The sequence below is a fragment of the Patagioenas fasciata genome, chromosome 1, assembly GCF_037038585.1.
Source record: "Patagioenas fasciata isolate bPatFas1 chromosome 1, bPatFas1.hap1, whole genome shotgun sequence".
NCBI lineage: Eukaryota > Metazoa > Chordata > Aves > Columbiformes > Columbidae > Patagioenas > Patagioenas fasciata.
The window spans coordinates 145,329,442-145,352,697 of NC_092520.1; the positions used below are offsets into that span (position 1 = coordinate 145,329,442).

General features: G+C 39.2%; 1 protein-coding gene across 1 annotated transcript; it reads left to right on the forward strand.

Annotated features, from left to right (window-relative positions):
- Window positions 1-22: 22 nt before the first annotated feature.
- On the forward strand, window positions 23-18,178 carry KLHL42 (kelch like family member 42). Its single transcript, XM_065860756.2, has 3 exons — window positions 23-912; window positions 8,042-8,235; window positions 12,157-18,178. The coding sequence occupies exons 1-3, from the start codon at window positions 23-25 to the stop codon at window positions 12,606-12,608; spliced, it is 1,536 nt and encodes a 511-aa protein (XP_065716828.1). The 3' UTR covers window positions 12,609-18,178.
- The last annotated feature ends 5,078 nt before the right edge of the window (window positions 18,179-23,256 follow it).

The following is a 23,256-nucleotide window of genomic DNA, read 5'->3' on the forward strand; positions in this document are numbered from 1 at the left end:
CAGCCAGGGGAGGGGGTGAGCGATGTCCCTGGCGGGGCGGCGGCGGCAGGAGGAAGAGGAGGGGGAAGGGGAAGAAGGGGATGGGGCCGGTGAAGGGGAGGAGGTGGTGCAGATCCGGTTGGGGGACAAGTGCTACCCGGTGTGCAAGAGGAAGCTGATCGAGCAGAGTGACTATTTCCGAGCCCTTTACCGCTCGGGCATGCGGGAGGCAGGGCAGGGCCAGGAGCAGCTGCTGCGCGGGGGGCTGAGTGCTCTGGGGCTGGAGCTGGTGCTGGACTTCATCAACACCTCCTGCCTGGCCAGGCTGGAGCAGGAGGAGGGGGGCGATGAGGAGCCCCCTTTGCTGGAGGAGCTGGTGGAGGCCGCTTCCTACCTGCAGGTCACCCCTTTGCTCCGCCTGCTCCTCTCCCAGGTGAGGCTGGGCAACTGCTTCGAGCTGCACCGCCTGGCTCAGGTCTACGGTCTCCAGGACTTGCACGATGCCTGTCTAGACTTCATGGCCACCCATTACCACCAGGTGCTGCGGAGGCCCGATGCCCGACCACATCTCCTCCTGCCCCATGCTCTCCAGGAGCAGTTAAAGGAGAGGCGGATGAGGGGCACCGCCACCCTTGTGGCCATCGGGGACTTCATGGGTGCCTCCACTTTGGGCTTGCCTCCTGGCTGTCACCCTCAGGTGGAAGCCCCCTGGTCTATGCTGAGGTATGATGAGGAAGCAGAGAGGTGGCTGCCCATGGCCAGCAAACTGCCCCCTGATCTGGTTAATGTCCGAGGCTACGGGTCGGCGATGCTGGACAACTACCTGTTCATCGTTGGGGGCTACAGGATCACCAGCCAGGAGATCGCGGCTGCCCATTGTTACAACCCTTGCCTAAATGAATGGAGTCAACTGGCTTCAATGAACCAGAAGAGGTAACTCCTACTCCCCGACATACACGTGTGTCCATATGTGTTGTCAAAATAGACCCTGCTGAGTCACATGGTGTTGGCTGGACACAACGTTACAAGAAGTGTTTCAGACCTGTCTCTGTGCCGTGAATCACCCATGTCTCTTGCACTGTGTGGCTGGAAGGACTGCAGTGCTTGGCGATGGCTTGACAGCGTGCCACCGGAGAGGCCTGGCAAACCTTGTCTTTACCAGCAACAGTCATCCCGCTGCAGCGCGATGCTGCTGCCTCTCTCCTGTTTAGGGCCTCATGTGCATAGTGTGAGGAGCTGCTGTAGCAAGGGAAGGATGAGGAGGACGAAGCTTTGTTGCATGAATGGTGGTGGTTAAGACCTTGGCTGTGGGAGAACACGAGCCAGCCATCAGCAGAGGAGAGCTCTCCACCATGTGTGGTCGTTCACCTTGGTGTGAAATGGTGGAAAGCTTCCACTTTTCATTTAAATTGCAGTATACAAGGAGCCAGTGTCTCCAAACAGCTGTCTTGCCAGTAGTAGAAATTCTCCTGAAAATAGCAAAGATTTAAAAAACAAAAAATATTCCCTTACTTTCTTCATGATATATTTTAAATCCAGTACTGTACATGCCAAGAATTACTGCTCTTAGTGAGGATGTACAGTCTTATCAGAGCTAGAGGTGGCTGAAAAATTTTAGTTGCAGCAGTTTTTCATTGGTTTCTACTTTCATCAAAATCTGAATGTTTTGCATTTCAGTGAAATATTCACAGAACAATGTCAGGAAGACTATGAGAAATTTCTCACTTCATAAGAATATTTGGATCTGGGAATCATTAATAATTTTGATGATTTTGCTTTTTTCCTTTTTCCTTTTGAATTGTTTGTTTGACATTTATGTTTAAGTTAGTATTCAGAAACACTTGTATAATTTACACTTGAAAGAATAATAGCTAGCCTTGAGGGGAACCCAAGAATAGAGGCCACCTCCCTGGCCAAGGTTGTGGCTGCTCTGCCTTAATCACGCTGCAGAGTTACCAAAACAAAGCCTTTTACTTCATTGAAACAAAATGTTTCTGTTATCCAACATGAACTTCCTCATTGCTTCCGTTTTAGAAAAAGTGCTGTCTGAAAAAAGAACAAGTAAGGAGGCCAAAATTCACTGTAGAATGGAAATTCTCTACTCCATCCAGTAAATTCAAAGAGCATGCAGAGACCAAAACCATTGGCATGAATTCTTTGGGTAGTAAAACTGCGGTCTCTGTTCTGGTCTCTATTTAGCTCTTGCCAGCTAAAACCCCTCAAAACAGGGATTTGACCCAAAATTAGTGCTTTACCATTTCATCCTTGTTTTTCACTTTGTGAGAATATCACTGAAATGATTTCCTCCATACTCAGTCATTGGAATTAACTGGATTTTTTTTTTTTCAGTATTTCTGGCTTCTTGAAACAGTGTTGCAAAAAATTTTATCTGTAAAATGAGTGTTTACTTTTAATCACTGTAAACACCTTCTCCTACAGACATATCTCTTAGAACCTGAGCCTATAAGTGGTCTACACTGAGTTGCCTGTGAAAACTGAGATGTTTTAGCCATCTTCACTTCAGCAGTCTTGCCTACATGAGCACAACTGGGAGTGCATTGGCCTCTGTAAAAAAAGATGATGGAGTCAGGCCACACAGCATCTCCCATGGAAATCAACTTAAACGTGGAAGTCCCACGTTGATCAAGTTACGAGGTTTTGGCATTGGTTTCTGTGATGTATATAGCAAGAGAGATATTATTATGTGCGATGGTTCTGCAGCATGGCACATTAGAGCCTTTTAGAAAAAGTTTTTTTCAGACCCTTTTTTCACCTTATAACTTGACTGTTCAAACTGTAGATCAGCCTTTCTTCCTCCATACTTTCATTTTTTTCTAGGATATATAATGATTATATCTGAACTAAACTAACGATGTTTTCTCCTTATATTACTATTTTCAACTGCATTACCAAAACAACTGGATCTTGAAGCCCATGACAGGTAACAACAAGGTATTCCTTAGCACAGAATTTCATATTGGTGATTTATGGCAGAAAAATAGTATGTGAATGGATATTTTTGGAATAGTCTCTGTTCTTACGTTTCATGGTAGCAATGGTTGTATGTTGGTCTCTGAATGATAAGCAGGGGATATTTTTTTTCATGGAAACTCTGCTGACCCCTTCACAAAACATGTTTTTGACTTGAGCATTTTCATGGAGTATCATATCTGAAGTTACTGGGTTTTTTTCTATCTGACATATTATTTCAGCTGTTTGATGACCAGCTTGACATTTAGTGGCCAGAACACAGGAAGAGATGGCCTGTGCTGTAGGAGGCAAGAGCAGGAAGGTTTTTAGGATCAGGGAGTTTGCATTCAACAGGAGCAACCCGTCTGCTGCACAGATGTGCTGCAGTGAGGTCTGCACTTTGCTCGGCATTGTATTTTTAGTTTGTTATGCTGTAGTAAAATAAGCAGGGCACTTGGCCAGCATGCTGCTTAGGAGTTGCAGTCATATGACTTTCTGCCAAATGAGTTTATGTCAACTGATATAATTACATCCCATGGATGAATTTTTTGCATACCTTGAGGGAGGGTTCTAGTTCCCATTGAAGTTGGTTTGACTTCAGGCAACATTTAAAGAGTATCTGGATCTGGCCTACGAGAACAGATGCATATATTGGCCTCAAAAGAAGGCTGAGGAGTTATGGAAATAATTGTTCTGATTTGCTGTTAATATAATAACTTCTCTGCCATCATCAAACCTTGTAAATTCTATTATTTTTATTTTTAATTATTTCCATTATTGTAATATAGAATCCCAGGATGCTGGGATTCTCTTCATGTGCATAGATGAAATAAATAGTCCCCACTTACTTCTAAGTAGAAAACAAAAGCTGTCAGATGTGTACTGAATACTTAGCAGTCATTTTGATTTAGGTTATAGCTGTTAACTTTCTTTCCAGATGTAGATTTCTTATTACTGTATTTTCAAATTTGTTCATTATAAGTAACTCCTGTATATTATTCTTGTGATGCCCACATAAGCTTGAGAAAGTGTTATTTCCTATTTATGCACAGATAAGGGAGATAAAATAATTTTCTCAGGCTCATACAGGAAGCCTATGACTGAAGCTGGAATTTCTTGTCATCTGAGAGCTAAATCTGGTGTCTGTCACAGATATTCCCTAAAAAAACCCAGAGTTTCAAGATCTTTTAATTCTAGAGATATTGCTGTACTTGGAATAGTGTCTTCAGAGAACTACCTGGGCCTTTCTGTGGAAGAAATTCCATGTAAATGTTGCCCAAGATCACTTGTGTTCTTTGGGGACAGGAAGGTAACAAGGCACTTCAGGGACTGTTCAAACAATGCCCTTCAATACCTTCCCATACTTTTCTTTAAATTGATGCTGTCAGTTGTAATTTGCCATTTAAGGATAATATACTCAGAGAATTTCTACTGCATGTGCCAGTTACAGCTGTGTATTCCGCTTTTATTTTCCTTCAGAACACTCATGGCAGGTAGATCTTCCAGGCTTGGAAGACCCTTGTAAACCACTGGCTGGGATTATACACATGCACGTGGAACATGGTTTTTGTGAGTAATCTGTGCCTGAACTGCTGCCACTCTGAGGACTCCTACAGGAATATGAGAGGGTGATCCTGCAATATTATGGTGGTTTATGAGACCTCCTCTTTCCACTTTTTTTTTTTTTTTTACTCAAAATTCCTCTGTGTTTAGGGAAAATAAACTTTTGAAAAATTTTGAAGTTAGAAATATAAGTCTCACATTTATCAGAAATATGTCATGTACTTCCAAAGCTAAAGGTTGGATGCCGTGTGCTCTGCAGACTCATGTAAGGAATGTAAAAAAAAGTGGTTCATGAAAAAATGTAAAATGCTTTGGAACTGCATTTGTAACTATGCTTTCATGATTCTTCATCCCTGTTGTAAATGCTTTAACTCTAGAACAAAGAAGTAATCTGATTTGCGAGAAAGAAATTTCAAGCTTAAAGTTGATCATTTGGCAGGAAGGAACCGCAGGTTAGTCCAACCCTCCTGCTCTACAGCAGGACCCAACTTACCTTGCAAATACAAGTCTAACTTGTTCTTGAAACCCTCCAGCAATGTGGATTCCAGCCTCCCCGGTAACTTATTCCCATGTTTAGCTGCTCTTCCAATCAGGAAGCCCTCTCTAATATCTGTACTAATTTTTTTCTTGTACACTAAATGAATGACATCTGTCAGTGAACAAGAAGAATGCTTGTTGTTTTTATAACCACTTTCAGTGTGGTCTCCTATAGATACCTCTATGTCTCTTAATGCAATCCAGAATAATGTAGGAGTTTTTTGCAAGTTATTAAATGTCTTGTATTCAGAAAGCTATGCACACTGACCCCTAGATCTTTTTGCATTTGTGCATTGTATTTTTTTCCTTTGTGCATATAGTGCTTTGCACTTGTCTTTATTGAATGAAAAATGTATTTTGAACTATGGTAAAACCCCACAGCTTGCTCTTGCTTGTGTTCCTGGGGTTCTTTTTTAGTGGAAACAAGGGATATCAGAAGACAGGTCATACCCAGTTTTGTCCCAACAAGAAGGGTACATATTGGGCCTGACATTTGGAAAATGCTTTTGATCCCTCAAGTTTAGATAACTCACTGGTGTGAGTGGAGTCATATTGCAGTTGAATCTGACGGACTGTTCAGCTCTGTCATTTCCAAGCTGTAGTCCATGGAACACTTAGTTGTGGAGAGCTGGCAGGTTGCTCAATGTTTGCTTTCCTTGTTTCCAGCTGCCCCAACACATTAGAAGAGTGTAAAAATACACTAAATATTTCCTAATGTTCACTCTCCATAAAAACACCTGCTGTTATTGGCATGGAGAGGTGAATGGCAGAAGTTTTTCATAACCTATTGAGCCATTGTCTAAACTTTCATATAAAGTGTTCTGATGGATACTTACAGCTACTTTTGAGTAAAATTACCCTTGTAGTTAATGTGTTCCATAAATCTGAGACACTTCCACTGCATGCCATCCATTTTAACAAGCATTGGAAGTGGTTACATGACTGACACAACTGTACATGGCCTCCTTCTAGAATAATTGAAGTTGAAGGTTGTGCCATACATCTTTCACTGGATAGTTTTCCCTGTGTTGCAAGAACCAGTTCAGTGATACAAAGGCCAACAAGCAAAAACTGGATAAATTACCTCCATTCAGATAAATAGTAAGAGGCTACAATTAGAGGGTAACTAGAGAAGCACATGTGAGTTAGAAAACCTGAATTCTTTAATGTTCTGGCACTACACACTTGTTTAGTTAATTCATGTGCTCTGTGGCAGAACTTTTAGCATGTTTGAAAAGTGGGTAGAAGATCTTAGAATAGGGAAACACTATCTGTGTGCATGTGAACTCATTTCATAAGCCAAAAATCCTGCACCATCTCCATCATAGGCACAGTTACAGACTTTCTAACATACTTCAGATTTTAAAGGACTGCTTGGAAAATGCATTTACATTTTGTGGTTTTGTTTCCTTGTTGATTTGTAGATTTCTTTTTTTCCACCATAACCTTTAGAACAGGTACATTGCTTTGAAAATCATAATGTTTTGCAAGTAATTATTTCGTACCCACTACTGATTGCCATGTTATTCTGGATTCTCTAAGATGGAAAATCTAATTGCTGTAGAGATGAACAAACTGACCTAATCATAAATGTCAGCAAAAAAAAATTAATAAAAAGCAATTAATTCCTTCAAAGGAGCATTTTAATTTCCAAAGCTATATCAGGATGACAAGAACAAAATTATTCCATCTGGAAACAAATTCTTTTTCCAGATATATTTAATAAAAATAAATTGCAGGGCAGTCTGCTGCTAGGCAGGGTTTGTTTTGTCCAGACAAACCCCTGCAAAACTACTTACCGGTATGTTTTGAATCTTGGATTCATGCAGAGTGAGACTCTCTTTACTGCTCAGCAGGCCAATGCAAGTCTGAAGCAGCACTTCAGTTTTATGGACATAACACAGTTCCCCATTTGGCTTTATGCTGAGCTGGTGCACTCTAATGACTTTCACACATTTAGTTAATTGGGCTACTGCATGGTGAAATCTCAGTTTGGTGCAGCAGCAGAGAAGGAGCAACCTTTCTAGGCAATGAGACTGTTTCTGAGGAGAGGAAGAGCTCATCTTTTATTAGGCCAGCTTCCATAGCTGGAAGGAACAGCTGAGCAAGGAAGCCAACTATCTTCACGTCCTCCAATTTCTTCCTACAGATTTGCACCTTTAATTTCTATAGGCCATTTTTTTTCTGCCTGTATTATCTTAAAAATGTAAGACATAAATAAGCCTTCTTGAGTTTCAGTAAGTATCAAGTTGTTCTTTTCCATGTGTGAAATACAACAGCATAATCAAAACAAAGAAGAAATAACAGAACAGGGCATTCATTGCCTGTGGAGTGCAATGTATTTTGTTCGGCTATGGGTAGAACATTAACTTACAGATATATCTTGCTTCAGTGGAATGAAGGATGTATATTTAGTAGTTTAATGCAGAATAAGGTACAGGAGGTTCCCCCTTCTTTTGCAGAACGTGATTCAACGTGTACCGTTTTAAATCTCTGTTTATAAGGGTTATTAAAGAGATTCTATATTACAGACTGAGATGAACACACATTCTGAGGCATTCATCAAATCTTGTTTGAAATTTCTGCAGTTTTAACTAAAATAATACCCTGGACTCTGTGTATATATAATACATTTTTCTCTACTAAAAGTACTTTACTGGAAACCGAGTGAAAATGAGACATCTACTGAACACATTAGTTAACTAAACATTTAGAGCTCAAACTGTGACACTGAAATCCAAAATAAAATATTCATCATTCTCAGCATCAATATACTTAGCATCCAGAATATCACTGGTTACTGTCCTTAGTAATTACAGTATAATTATGGAATTTTGGCCTTGCACATAAGAGCTCAGATGCTGTAATATGTGAAATGATGGTACAAGTTGTAAGTGATGATCGGTATGTTGGAGCCTTGATAGGAAGAACTTTCCTATATTTTTCTGTATGTCTATGCAACCTGTTTCAATGCTGCAATCTTTTCTTTCAGGTCCAATTTTAAGCTCTTGGCTGTAAATGGAAAGCTCTATGCCATTGGTGGTCAATCCCTTTCCAATGTGGAGTGCTATAACCCAGAAAATGACTGGTGGAATTTCGTAGCATCCATGCCAAACCCTCTTGCAGAATTCTCAGCTTGTGAATGCAAGGGCAAGATCTACGTTATTGGAGGATACACTACACGAGGTAGAAAGCTTGCTTTTATGTATGTATGTATGTGTTTATTTGTTTATTTATTTATTTATTTATTTGTTTATTTTTAAACGTCATTGCTTCTAAGGCCCAGATAATTTTCTTCCCTTTTTCAAGAAATCTTTTGAACTGATGTAGAAAGCTGCATAATATTCATTAAAACACGTAGATATAAATCACTGGTAGAAAATAATTGACAAATGAAACAAAAAAAAATTAGCTCTGTCATAGAGGAATCAGATTTTTTTTTTTTTCGGGACCTTTTTGGACGTGGGGTGCTATTATTCTGAGGGAACAGACTGATGGCTACTCCAGCAGCCAACTTAGCCCTCCTTCTTTTAGAGTTTGATCACACAATAGAAAGGTCTCAACAAATACACTTGTTTACTTTTTAAATACCTGATTGAGACTGTGAGAAGGAGAAATACTAAGAAAATATCTGCCTGCATTAGTATTTCTCATGTACTGATAGATGTCACGGCCCTTTCGCTATAGCATTTCAGTGTTTCACAGACAAATTCAAGCTGTAGTTAAGATTTTCAGTGGTGAAATCACTTAACTGAATAATTAATCAAAAGCAGGAACCAACATATTTTACTTACTTCTTTTCTATACTTTGTTTTCTAAGGATACTGCAGAGAGGGAAGGCTTTGAAGTTGCGTTGTCTCCTGACAATTGCTTTATCCAATGGAAAAACAATCTATCTAAAAAGAGCTCCCATGTTATCATTCCTTAAACACATAGTGCTATTTTTTAGGAAAAATACCATTTTCACAGAGTTTTAAAAGTACTTTTTTTTTCCCCCCTTGTCAAATGTTTACTAGGATTTCCTAGGTTTAAATTCCTATCTCTAGTCCTTTGCCCACTTCATTTGATCACAGTGGTTTTATTTTGTTTTCCAAATGGAGAATAAAATTAAAAGAAAAATCAACTTTTACAGAGAGTACTGCAAGGAAAACTGAAGTGACATTAGAGCAAGCTGTCCCTTCTAGTGTTCGAGCACATCTTAGCTCTGAATCATTATAAAGTTTATAAAAGACACACTTCCACCCCTGGTGGTCCTTGTGGTAATGATAACCTTCGACAGCATTTTGCCCGGTTCATTCTGACCCAGAACCTGGTGGCTTCACTGGGGAAAACAGAAGATATCACTGTGCCTGTTCCTGTGTGGAAGGCCATGCCGTGGTGTGCTCTGCGATCCCAGTCCTCTGGCCATCCCTGCTAAAGGAGCTGTTGGGGTTCCTTGTGCTCCCTGATGTCCAGCACTAGGACTGAGCGATGTCTGGCACACAGCACTTGCTTTGCTGAAAAGTCAGACCCAAGGGCAAACATCCTTTGAGACACAAGAGCAGAGAGCAAAGGGAAGGGACTGAAACAGGGTAGCGGGAGGACCTGTTGTGATAGACCAGAGTTAGGGTTTTGTCATTTTTAGCTAGAGAAAGGAGAGGTGAGAAGAAAAAGCTCTTGATTTGGCTAATAGTGCTACAAAGTTATGGGAGTAGGAGCTTTTCTTCTTCATTCCCTGAATTTTGCAAGTCCCTTTTCTAGAGCTTGTGCTGCTCTTTCTTCAGACTGCCTACTCTGACTGTCATGTACAGGAAGATCTGCATGTTGCTGCTGCAGATCGTATTCCCTTAAAATTCATTCACAAAGCGTGTGTAGTCAGGATTGCTGCCCTGTGTCAAACTCCTTGCTTCTTCCACACCTCAGGGGTTTACTGATGTTCAGGCCTCAGTCTTTTCCTAGGTCTTTTCCTAGGTCTTACCCTAAAAGCTGTTTTTAATTGGAAACAGAATAGTAAACCAGCATAAAGTTCTGAGCACATTTAGGCTAATGTTTAAATCCAAGACCGATCAGGACAACAAACATCTGTCTTCTTATAAATCCTTATAGATCCTTTCCTGAATGAGGGTCTTGCTGTGACACTTCGGCTTAGGACAGCTATCAGACTTAGAAACCGGAATTGCTGCAACCACACTGGTGATTCGCCTTCCAAGTTACGCAGATATCAGAGAGTGTTAAGGCCTAAATATCTGAAAGACGCTGAAGTTCATTTGCTATTTCACTACATTCACTACATAAAATACACACAGTAGTTAATATGTAAATTTTTATTTTATGTTAGTATTTCTGTATATGCCTCAGTTTGGGTAGGTTTTGTGGGCTATTTTTTTTGATCTCTGTAGAGCTTTCTCCTGAGACTGCACTTTCCAAAAGATGATAGGATCTGGAATTTTCCACTGTAAATTACAATGACACTTTTTGAATAAAGACCCTCCTTCCAGTTCATAGCTTTCCCTTCTGAACCTAGAAGTTCCATGTCAGGCACTATAATGTTCATGTTTTGTTCTGTGGGTTTTTTGTTTTTGTTTTTGTTGTTTTGTTTGGGGGGGGGTGTTTGGTTGGGGTTTTTTTGTTGTTTTTGTTTGTTTTGGTGTATGTGTGTTTGTTTGGGTTTTGGTGGTGGTGGTGGTGGTGTTTGTGTTTGTTTTGTTTCAGTGGATATAAAAAACCCAGTCTCTGGACTGAGCAAATGAGGGCCATATCATAACAGGCTTCCATTTCATATATCCCTCTCAAACCATAGCACCTTTTATCTGGGAATATTACTGTTATGGTTAGGCATAAAAACTAAATTGGAATTTTCCCCTGCAGTGAGTCACTGTAGACAAAGACCATCTATATGTAGAACTTGACCAGCAATTTCCTAGAGCATAACTATGATGTTTTTCCTTTTATTTTCCTTTCATTTAAAGTGGATTAGGTGTTCAACAGTGACTGAAAACTGAGTGCAAGCAAATGCTATAGCAGCACCTCCCTAATCATGCTGCTAATGCACTTCATTAATGACAATCCAGTTATATTTATGGCTATTTATACCTGTGCCCTGACATAACTTATCTGTGTGTCACCATCTGCTGTGTTCCACTTGGGAGCTCATCTGGAGATCATAATGCAGGATAGACTTGTAATATGGAACAGATTTTATCAAAAAAACAGGCTGGAGTCTGCAAACTTGTTGCTGCTTGTGACTTGAGTTTGGATTGAAGCTCAGGTCTCCAGAGATTGAAACTGAATTTACTAGCTAACGAGTCCTGTACATTCTGTGTTAATTTAGTGAAGCCTTGGGGACACAGCCAGGGTCTCCACTGAACTGCAAATCAGGGTGGTATTGTCACAATTTCAGAGAATGACAATGTTGCAAACACATGCATGCAGTGAATTGCAACTGAAGTATAGATATGGCTTCAATTTTTTCTGTTTCTCTGGCTGATGCTGGAGCACGGAGTTTCTGGTTCTTAAATGATTTTGCCAATTCGTGCTGATCGCTTTATATGGTACTGAATGTGTGTCCTTAGGTCATCCATGCCACTTGAAGAAATGTAACTAGCTTTATTAATTTTCTACCATAAAAATCTGATTTATGGAATGAAATGCAAAGTATGAAAGTTAAACTTGGATGATAAATCATTACTTGACAGTCATTAATGAAGCATACTGTGTTCATGGTAATTGAATTAGTCTGTGATCACTGTTGGAGAGCAGAATATTGCTCCATTTCCTTTTCCATAAAAAAATCCTACGTAACAATTGGAGAAAAAAGTCAAAGCACAAGTTAAAAGGTAGGGATTATTCTGCTAAAATCTGCAACCCCAGACTATCTGTATCATGTAATGTGCCAGAAACACCTTAATTTTTCTCTCTGCAAAGGAACAAAATGTTCAAACCTTATTGTTAAGGGCAAAGAGCTGCAGTTCCCAGTAATCAGTATTTCTTCCCCAATTTGCTATGCTTTTGCTTTGTAATACATTAGCAATCTGTAATAATGGCTGATACAGTTTGTAGCGAGGAAAAATTCTCCTCCATGAGTACCTTCTAATACATTCATTTGTAAATATCTCTCCTCTGTTTCAGATAGGAATATGAACATTTTGCAGTACTGTCCCACTTCTGATTCCTGGACCAACTTTGAACTTTGTGATGTCCATGTTCGCAAACAACAGATGCTCTCTGTCGAAGAAACTATATATCTGGTAGGGGGTTGTATTCATGAACTTGGACCAAACCAAAAATCCAACCAAAGTGAGGATGCGTTAACTGTGCAGTCTTACAATATTGCTACCAAAGAATGGCTCTACCTCAAAGAGAACACTTCAAAATCGGGTCTTAACTTGACTTGCACTCTCCACAATGATGGAGTTTATATATTGAGTAGGGATATTACTCTATCTACAAGCTTGGAGCACCGTGTTTTTCTGAAGTATAATATATTTACGGACAGCTGGGAGTCACTGAGACGCTTTCCAACCTTTGGACAAAACATGCTGATCTGTTCTATGTATTTGCCTGATGTGAGAGAAGTGTAACAGCATTGGGTTTTTCTTTTCAGCTCATTAATCATTCTTGGAAGAAATATTGCTCCCTCTAAATAATCCAGTTTTCAGAATGTAGTGTGGTTGTGTAACGTAGGCATAAAATACTGATTCTGTTCTTTAAAAAAGTTGCAAAATCCAACATCAAGGCAAATGCTTCCAGAAGCAATTTTAAGATTTCATTTAAAAATTTTTATTGGTTTGGATTAAAATTTCACCAGGTATTGTTTGGTTGTTGGTAACTGATAAAGGAATTCCAAAGGCAAAACCAATCAGTCTAGTTTTGTTCTACATCTTAATAGTATAGAAGATGAGCAAGAAGTATACATGGTGAAAGTGGAAGTAATTCAATGAAGTAAACAGTAAGTATAATAAAAAATCACAAAGCAATGATTTCTTTTATTCAAATTGTGTTCTGTCTAATGCACATTATTTAAAATTGTGTATACTACCATTGTTTAATCTCATATATGGTAACAAGTGAAATTCTCAAAGGTGCTGGCAATTGGGTCACCATCAAAAAATAAGAACTTCCCCAGAATTATTTGTAGTGCTTTGTCAGGGACTGGGAGTAATTGTCTAGAGGCTTACAGTTGCTGGTTGGATACTAGATGCTCCTTTAATGGAAGTTGGCAGCATTTATTGCTACCATAGGTGGAGGTAAAAAAGGCTCTAAATTCAAGTGAAGAAATTTGCTTATCCTCAGAAAGGTTTTAAGTTTTGGTTATCTTGTATTCTGTAGTATCGAGTGTTAAAGATCAAACTATAGTTGGCAACAAGCTGCATGCTAGGAAAATACGTGTGAGCACATGGAATGGTGATTCTGCACCAGGTGCATCCTGCTTGATAACAGTCATCTAGGACATCCATCATTTGGTATGGAAGGGTTGATTTGTGTAAATGACTACCTGCCAACACCACCCAAAGCAGCTGCACATGAACATTGTCTCTTTCTTGTGTTATCGGGAGCTCGATAGAAATTACCTCAAGTTCACCACCCAAAATTGTTAGTCTCTACAAAGAGCACTGTAAGATGGTCACCATGAATAGTCCTTTGTGGGGTCAGGAACAGATACTCTGGCAGTTTGTCCCAGTTCCTGCCGATTGCCCGAGAGAATTATAGTAATGATTGGCCCCTTTTCTTTTTGTAGCTGATAAGTTCATAAGTGTCTTCTGAAGGTACCCACACAGCTATGGAATGTGTGGCCTTGTGACAAGAAAAGGAGAAGGTCTTGGTCAACATAGGAAGGTTTCACTGCAGCTGCTTTTAGGGAAGAGATACTGAGATTAGGCATGTGCTGAACATATTGCAGGGATGTTTCTCCACATGAGAAGACAGCTGTTTCTCCACATGAGAAGACAAGAGATTTAATTCACCTGAACAGGTTCCTAATATATGGATATGTCTTTTTTTTTTTCCTGAATCTTCTTTTGAAGATAGGTGCCTGTTGTGTAGAGGAGGAGGAGGCAGCAATGGTTCCCTCAAGGTCCTTTTAACTCCCTACTTTTCTATGATTTTGAATGAAATCAGTGCTGACTAAAAGAGCTCTCAAACTTGAAGTACCTGGCCAATTACCTACTGCTCACACATTTGATGCTTAGGTGCATAATTTTGGTGCTTCAAATCATGCATGGCAACCTGAACAGAAAATTCCAGGAAATTCATGCAGAATGAGGGCATTTGAGTCTGAATACTTTTAGGATACAGGTGGACATGAAACAAGGTATTTTGGATGTCCAAAATTAACCTTTTGGGAACATTTTTGCAGTCTGGTAGAGTACTTTAGCCCAAACTAGTGTCCACTGTTCTGCTGTATGCATGAATATAATTAAGTCCATGTCTGTATGTTAGCATTTTTTCCTTTGAAAACACAATGCATGAGCAGCTGCTGTGTTTTGACAAAAGTATCAGACTGAACAATGGTTGTCCTGAAATGAAGAAATAAAGTGACTTTCAGAAGATTCTTCTTTCAGAAGCATTTTGGAGTAAATATAAGCAGTGTGTCCATGTCTGGTGATAAATTATCTCAGTCACATCATGTTACTCTTTTTCCTTCATTTCTTTTCAGTTCCAGATTCGGTACCCTACAGTCATGCATAAGTCAGCTCAGATCTCTATGGGTGGAGGGAGTCACATCTGAATTGCATTCTCTTGCCTAGCAAAGTAACAATGAAAACCCATCATGCCCAGATTTGCAGTGTGTTATGCCTAATTAAGTCCTTCCAAACCCATTAATTTCTTAGTGCAGTCCTAATTCCAAAATTTATGACATAGTCTTTTAGGTGTTATTACTCTTTTTCACAAGAGAACTTTCCACACTGAGTTTATCTGCATGTTGGCTTCAGCTTCCAGTGAGCAGGTGACCACCTTGAAAATCTGGATAACCTGCTGAAATGTAGAAGAGAAAGATGGCTGAGACTGTAAATACAGTCAGACCCTTTTGTCAATCCATGGTGCAAATTCCTCATATACTGACATCTGACAGTGTTGAATTTAGTGGTAACACTGGACTGTAATAATCTAAATGGACTGTATTGCTACTTGCTGAAATAAATATATTTTTTAAACAAAATTTATTACAGAAAAGTATGCAATGTGGGTGGCCCCCACATCTCAGGAAGAAACCTGAACACCGTGATGACAGTCTCATGCCCTTTTAGTTTTTTTTCTGTCACTTTAGTATTTCACATAAGGCAGTGTTGGGAAGCTTCTGCCTTTTGGGGCAAGGTTGAAAGTCACTAGCAGAATAATTTAAAAGCTGCTTCTTAGCCAATGGAACTGTTCAGTGATTCAGTGTGCTCTCTTTCATTTGCTGGTGGCAGGAAGAAAGTCCTCAACTTAAGGACAAATAAGCTTCTTTTGAATGATAATGATGGAACGAGGGGCCTTGCAGTCTGAGCAATTGGAAATTCCTGTGTTATCCTGATGTTGCTTCTAACTCACTGGGTGGTCTTGGGGAGATCACTTCACCACCTTGCATCTTCATCCCCAGATTAACATGTGAGCAGGAATTTTTGTTTTGTGGGAACACAAATTATTTTTCTGGTGTAGTAGTGTAGTGTTTCTAAGACATTCTGAGCATGTGAAAAAGTACATATGTTCTCAATGTTGTAACTGCTCATTTGGTTATTTAAACTGCATCATGACAAGTGGCAGGACAGAAAGCAGCTAATAATCTCATTGTGGTCTCTGCTAATTACCTTCATTTTGAACCAATGGCTATTTCCAGTCTGGTTTTTGTTTGCTTGTTTTTTCTCAAGTCTCTATTCAAATTCAAAATTGCTGCTTTCCTGCTGTGTCTGGGTTATCCAGTGCTTACATATCCACTATTCATCTTTGTCTAATCGACTGATTCCACTTGATACTGACCAGCAAAAGCTGACTATGGTAGAAGATGATCCCAAGTTGAAAGAAAGAACAACAGCCTCCGAAGTCCTGAGGGAGGAGTAAATGGAAGACTCTGGGAACTTAGTCCCTTCTCATAAAATAGAAAAACATTTAAGAAGGTTGCTCACATCAAGGCTAAGAGAAAGTGTAACAGTTTCTTCCTTTCCGGGAATGGTTTGTGGTTTTCAATGTGAAATAAGAATTGTGTGGGGCTTAACTTTAATCTTCCTGGCTGGTTTCCATAGATTTCCCTTTCTGCCCTGTTGGTTAACCTTTCTTGGGCTTAATATCTGTGTTTTCCATTCTTTGAGGATTTTGCCTTTCTGCATCAGTCTCCAGCCTGTTTTGCTGAAATTATATGGTAGGAGTTTATTGGTCTTTTCTATTTGTTAGCCTACTTTTCACATTAATCTGTGACTGGCAGTCACCATGATGAAAATGTAAAGTAATTTGTAATTCAGGTTCACCCTTTTCATTTATTCAGTTTTAGGCTCTTAGAAGAGAAGTTTATGAAGCTACAAATGTTTTGTTTCATTTAGTCCTTGTTTTAGTGAGAAATGATGTGACATTCAGTTTGTGGAAATCAATCTGTGTCAGTATTATGATAGAGAACAGAAAGCACATAGTGTAATGACATTTAGCACGTAAAACACTCAAGTCCTACACAAACAGAGATTACTCATCCGTATCATCCCTGTAACATAAGATACATACTGTAAATGGTTTTAAACCAGAGACAATCCTTGGAGTATCTGTCAGTACAACAAACGAATTTCGAAGTTGTTACCAAGATCCCTCAGAGGGCAGAAACCATCAGCATCTGTGGTACGTTATATTGATTTTGCATTTACAGCAGTGACCAAAGGGTGGCTCCCCATCCCCACAGAAACTCTTAGAAACCAGGACAAATACTGCAAGATACAGAAAGTTAAAACGTCTTCTCTACAATATTAAGACTTCCATTCTCAGAGTATTTTTTTCTCTCTAATCAATTTAGAGCCTATTTTAGTGTAATCTCTGTCTTTTTATTTTTTTTTTTCTCTTTTTTCTTTTTTTTTTTTTTTCATTTTTTTCCCCCCAAAAGGAGAGTGGAGTTTGGAAAAGGAATCTGGATTTTGTGAACTGATAGGGACCATGCATTCACAGCTTTAAAATTGCTATCCCAATTATGTATGCTATGTGTTTGTTTTTTTTTTTTTCTTCAAGCATTGACATTACCAGTAAACATGTTGTTATATCCTATGAATATCAGTATTTTCTAAAGTACATTTCAGTTTCTTTATTATAATTAGAAGAGTGAAACGTTTCATTTCTGAAATACAAACTCTTATAAAAGAAAAGGAACCATTGCAATTACTGTATTTTTCTAGTGGAAGGCAGATTATACAATGTCCAGTTTTAGAGTATCCCGTTATATGATGTGGTACACATCTTCAATTCATATATGCTTAAGTAAGAAAGATGCTGGGCACCTAAGCAAAGATATGTCCTGTTTGTTGATACTTACACCATTATTTAAGTTTCAGCAGTGAATGCAAGCTCTCTGAATCCTCCTTTCCTCACTCCATTTTTCAGTTGAAATTTATGATCATTTGATCTGTTGTTGATTTTCCACTCTGTGATATTTTCCAGATGTTTTGAAGGGTGTGCCTTGTGATAAGACACCCTTTATAAATAATTTTCAGAAATTAAAGTAGTTTTCTCTGACTCACCATCTTTTTCTGATGAAGATTTTACTCAGCTGCAGCTCTGTCCTTCTTGTGCCAACATACTGCTCTAATGCTGCCCCACATTTGCCCTGATCACGATATTATCCTCTATGAGCACCCTAAACTGGTAGCACTCTAGGATGAGGCTAAGCTGATTGTATAATGTTGTACTGCAGGTCTCAATTCCTTTCCCAGGACAAACCTTTAAGGCACTGCTTCTACTGTACAGTAACTCAACTTTGACTTATGAGCCACTGTCAGTCCGCAAATCACTGCAGAAATCAGATTTTTGATGCAACTGTCAACCTCCCCTGTGCTGGAAGCTGCCTGTCTCTTTTGGAGTTATACCCAACATCAAGTGACAAAGATCTCTACTGTTGAGAATCCCTGGAAGTATTGCACTTCAAAATTAAAATTAACTGCTATGTAGGTTTTGATCTTCCCACTCCTCCCCTTTGTGAAGCCTTGTCAACTTATCCAAGGATACACAGATTCATCCATGTCTTTTGTGTGCTGTTTTTTCCTCAAATAATGTTTTCCAAGGAAAGATATCTTTTTTTGCCATTCACATTCTATAAATAGAAAAACCTAAAATCCTCTTTGCAAGAATCTTCCTAATTCTAAATTCTTATATCTTCAGAATGACTTAACCCATAAACTTTCTGGTTTACTTTTATAGGTGATGCTTTGATAAATGATTCTGTAGAATTTTGAGTACTTTCTTGTACTTAGTGAGTACACATAATATAAGGGATTTACGCAGTGTAAAGGTAGGGAAATCTTAACTGTAGCTATCGATGGATGTGACTACAGATTTGCAAGGTTTGAAATGTAAATAGTGGCATTACTCAGTCTCTTTTGGAACTTGGACTAATACTACTCACTGAGCTTAAAAAACTTGTCACTGAACAGTACTTTGGGAGGTAATGTTAGAAGGGTTCTGTTTTCATCTTTGGATATTGTTATTACAACTTTGCTTTTCTATTAGGTATATTATGTATGTCTGGTATCACATTGTACTGCATTTTTAATTGGTTGTAAGGGAAATTTTGCCCTGTTACAGGTAAGGCCTTGATTTACTGTGGAGACCAGAGCTGTGTCATTTGAGAGTGTGTATTTTGCAGTTGTAAATTATCGATTGATGATAACTGAAGCCCATAAAAACATTATTTTGGGTGGTAGGGTTGGAGATGAAGGCAGAAAACAGATCCTTAGGAACAGCCATTCTCTCACCTCCAGGCATAAGCAATTTTCAAATGTAGAAGCAGGCAGAAGTTTTAAATGGTTTTAAAATAACAGCTCCTTTTTCTTTCTTCCCATCTCTCCCCCTGCAACTCAGACCCATTCAACCACAATAATTTGTGGCAAGGCATTTGTGCGTTTGGGAGAAAATGTTAGTGGTGAGGTAGGAATGTGCTGCTTGTGCAGGTGATCCCTTATCAGAACTACTTCTTGGAAGACCAAGAAACCTTCCTTCAGCTTTTCTGGATGACTCTCTGACTGACATTTATGACTCTTTAATGACATGTTATCTGCTAACGTATGTTTAATGATAGGTGCGGCAGGGAGAGGAATCACAGAAGGCCTATTGTATACCTAATAGCAAATGCACAATAGGCTTGTAGAAAGACTGTTTTTTTTTCAGTAGGTCCTGATCCAAAGACTTTTGATGTTAATAAAAAGAAACAGCTTTGAATTAGGAACGTATTTCAGTGAATTAGATAATACTGAAAGAATCTGAAGAGATGTTAACTGTGCAATTGCCTGATGAAAGAAGAGGCATAGACTGAAGACTTGGAGAATCTTGTTACAGAATGATCTCTGATATGTCCCATCTCTGTTTTTTGCATTGAATTTCAATGTGAAGTTGTCCATCTCTGTTAACACAAGTCTTTGAAATATACTGGCTCTGAAGTAGTCAGGAGAATCATATTTTCCTAACAATATCTGGGAAGAAACTGAAAATATCTGCAATTATGCTGTTCAGGAATCACTGAGAAAACATTGCTGTTACTTCATGACTCTGAAGAGCAAAGCGTTGTTGTGTGTCCTAGTCTACATTTTCTTGTACCAAGAAATGCATTATGGAAGGTTGAAATATTTTACTTTAGATCATGTTGCTGTGAGATTTTCGCTTGTTTGTTTCCACAATTTCCCATTTAAAAAAACCTAGTATATAGTCCTTTGGATCCTTCTCTCACATGCTGTAATAATGCCATATTCAACAAAATGCAGAGAGTATGATCATGTGGAACAAACAGGCATCATTCCTGTTTTGCGTAGTCAACATATACAAATACAAAATATTTATTTGCACAAGGATTAGAACTTTGGCTGATATTCCATGCAAGGTGAAACAGCTCCAGAAACTATTTGAGAGCAAACTACCGCAGGGCTACACCTTTATGGGAAAGATAAGGGTGTGTCCCAAGTAGTGAGCTGAAATCCTTGAGAAAGAGGATGTATTTGAACCCAAATATCTTATGTCTTGGCAAATTTCCGAGTAAATATAGTCCCTTCTCTCTTCAGATTGTATGTGTAACTAGTTTTTGTCATTTGCTTAAGCAAAAAAATCAAACTTTATTTGGGATAATCAAACTGTGTTTTTTCAGAAAACTAAGTATTTACCCCAAGCTGTCTACATATAACACCCCATATCAGGATGTTCTAGCTTGCATTTCCTATGTATTAATTCCCTTGTTTTTTCTCTAAATATGTTTCAGCTATTGGAATATTCAAGTGAACCTTGTTATTGCAGTGTCCTGAGTATTTGCAAAACAGCTCATGAAACATGAGTGTCTCTCTCTCCATCAACCTGGTATAAATGTACCTGTCAATGGAGAATTGGGCATGGGCTTTACTGGCACCATGGTTTCATTAGGGCAGTTGGTCCAAGTGGGTTGAACCAACTATTCAAGACTAGTTCTAAAGACTGTTTGTGATTTTGAGGATTGATTGTTGTTGACCAGTGTGGCCATAATGCCCCTAGAATATCCCTGTTCCAAGCAGCATAGCGTAATAGTAACTCTAACGTTGTTTCCTTCTGGATGTTTTTGGTTGATCCATCTACCCTCCAACACCTTCAAATCAGAGGGATCTCCTGCCAGCTGCATTGCATAAAAAGTTCCACTCTCTATGTGGTCCCTGAAGTCCAAAATAAACATACAAGAACATAAACTCTTTCACCCCTTCTGGGCCCAGCAGTCAGTGAAAGCCCCACTCCTCCAATGTTCAGTATAATCTTAAAAAATATACTTAGATCCCACCTGGGATCAGGGACCCTTAAGTCATGGGCAGCCAGAAAAATCATTCATTTTCTGTCAGGTCTTCCTCACCAAAGGGGGTTTTAATTGCAAATAGTATCCCTTGGCTTGAGGCCTCTCAGTTAGTCACTATTAATAGCTGGATACTCAACCTGTCAAGTTCTTCCCTGTCAGTCTAACACCTACTTCCTTCGGGTGCCATAGGGTGGGACTTATTAGGCACTCAGCAGACCATTAATTCTTTCCTGATTTCTGTAGGAGGTCTTAACAGAAGTTCAAGATTTCCTTCAGAGGCAGCAAGTTTGGGATTTGAGTTCCAGCCTCTATAGCAAGCATGGAGCATGCAGTATAGTACTAAAATCTATCTGTCTTTTTATCAGAATTAAAATGCACTTGTGCTTTAAAAGTAAATGGAAACAAAGATTGAGAAAATGTTCTGGTGCAATGCAAATGTGAATTGAGGTACAGAGCACACAGGTAATTTCAGTCTTCACAGGTATGTACAGCAATGGCAACTCAGTCGACACAGACATAGAAAAAAGGGGCAAAGTTTTTTCGGCATGGTCTACGATGCCTTAAGCATTGTGGCATTAGATTTAAGGCACTTCAGAATAAACTCTGATTTTTTGTAAATTCAGGGCTTAAGTGCTTTCTGAAAGTGTTTCTAACTAGGCATCTAGAAATTATAGTCAACCGCTCTGAACTGTTACTGTAAATTTTACTGAGCAGCTTTATGCATCTTCCTCTTTTGAATGCTTTGCAACTTTGAAAGCACTATTTGCTCAGTGGAACAAATTAAATTGTGTACACTTTCCTCCAGCCATGTTATCTGGACAGAAATGGTGAGACACTTTCCTCACTTCCCGTGTAGAAGAGCAGTTTTTCCAGTTCAAACCTCCACAGTTTTTGTGCAATGTATTCTAGATAAGAGATTGCAAAACGTCTTGTATTTGTACTGTCCATTAAGAGCTATTGAACAGCGATCAGTAAACAAGAATGGAATGACGCAGGAAAACCACTGAGTGTTGATTTAGCTAAGCATTAAGCTAAGCAACAGAGAGGGAGTATATACTCAAAGGAAGAGACTAAGAGAAGTACCTGGAAATAAAGGGTATATATCTTTACCACAAAGTGATAAACAGACTTTGGGTTTGGATGCACACTGCTCTTTTGCAGGTGTCTGTTTACCCATCAACCCATTTTTGTACTTCCTTTAAGCTAGAGTTTGTTTTATCAAATGCTGAGAGATGTGTTTTCTTTTTTCCACCCTTCCACTTTCTCTCCCACCTCTTGTGTTCTCTGTGGCAGGGAAATTCCTTGCATGTTATAGATGATTTAGAGAAGAGGGGGCAGCCTTGCACTTCTCTGTCTCAATTATTTTCTCACAGCAGTAGCTGTTAGGGAATATTTAGGACCCAAAGTTCTTTACTGCACTTTTAGCATTATTCACTTCAAACTGCCATTCTGTTGGAAGGAATAATCTTTTAATTTGTGACTCAAATCTGCAGAACAAATATCAGTTTTTATGTCGTGTTATGATGCTATTGGAATCCCAGAACTGCCAAGAACCGTGAATATTATTTAGCTGATTGCTTGCTACAAAGACCTGACAGAGTTGTAGAATATTGCAGGGTATTTTTTGATTGCCTCAGAAAAGCCACTTCCCAGGATGCCATCACAGTCTCTATGGTTTGCAAGTGAGCTATATGAATAAGTAGCCAGTATGGAGTCCCCACAGCAGAACTCTCAGGCTGAATCCTCTTGATTTGCACCACAGAGTGGCTTTTTTTTTTTTTTTTTAAAAGCAGTAAGAAGTGGTTGGATGGGGGAGGCAAAGTTGTATTTCCTTTTCTATAACCCTCTGTTTCACAGTGGACTTGTTCCAGGCCATTGACAATTTGTGCTGGGTCAAATGGGTTGCATAGCATCTGCGGATTTTAGGTGTATAGAAATGTTACTCAGCAGGCTGAGGCAGGAATTAATCTACCTCAGTGGAAGCAGCCGACAGAAGTTAGGAGTGAAAGTTGCCTTTTCTGCATATGTCTCAACCAGCTCTGCTTGGCCATGATGCCAGGGTACCTTCCATGCCAGTCTGTGATATCTTCAGCTGTCCAGCTGGTGAGAGTCTGTAGGAAGGCTGTGGTTTCATTGCATCTGATCTCCGTGTATGTGTATAAATAAATCTGTGTGCACATTCATTCAAGTCCCTTCATCCAAAAATGTTTCTTACACTGTTATCTCTGCAAAGATATTCCTCCAACTTTATGAGAAGTTTCATCTAG

What these genes read in the sequence shown, in the direction of transcription:
- KLHL42 (XM_065860756.2), top strand. Translation starts at nt 23, where the DNA reads ATGTCCCTGGCGGGGCGGCGGCGGCAGGAGGAAGAGGAGGGGGAAGGG. An exon ending in GCTTCAATGAACCAGAAGAG is followed by an intron (nt 913 to 8,041) that starts GTAACTCCTACT and finishes CTTTTCTTTCAG; the next exon opens with GTCCAATTTTAAGCTCTTGG. An exon ending in TGGAGGATACACTACACGAG is followed by an intron (nt 8,236 to 12,156) that starts GTAGAAAGCTTG and finishes CCTCTGTTTCAG; the next exon opens with ATAGGAATATGAACATTTTG.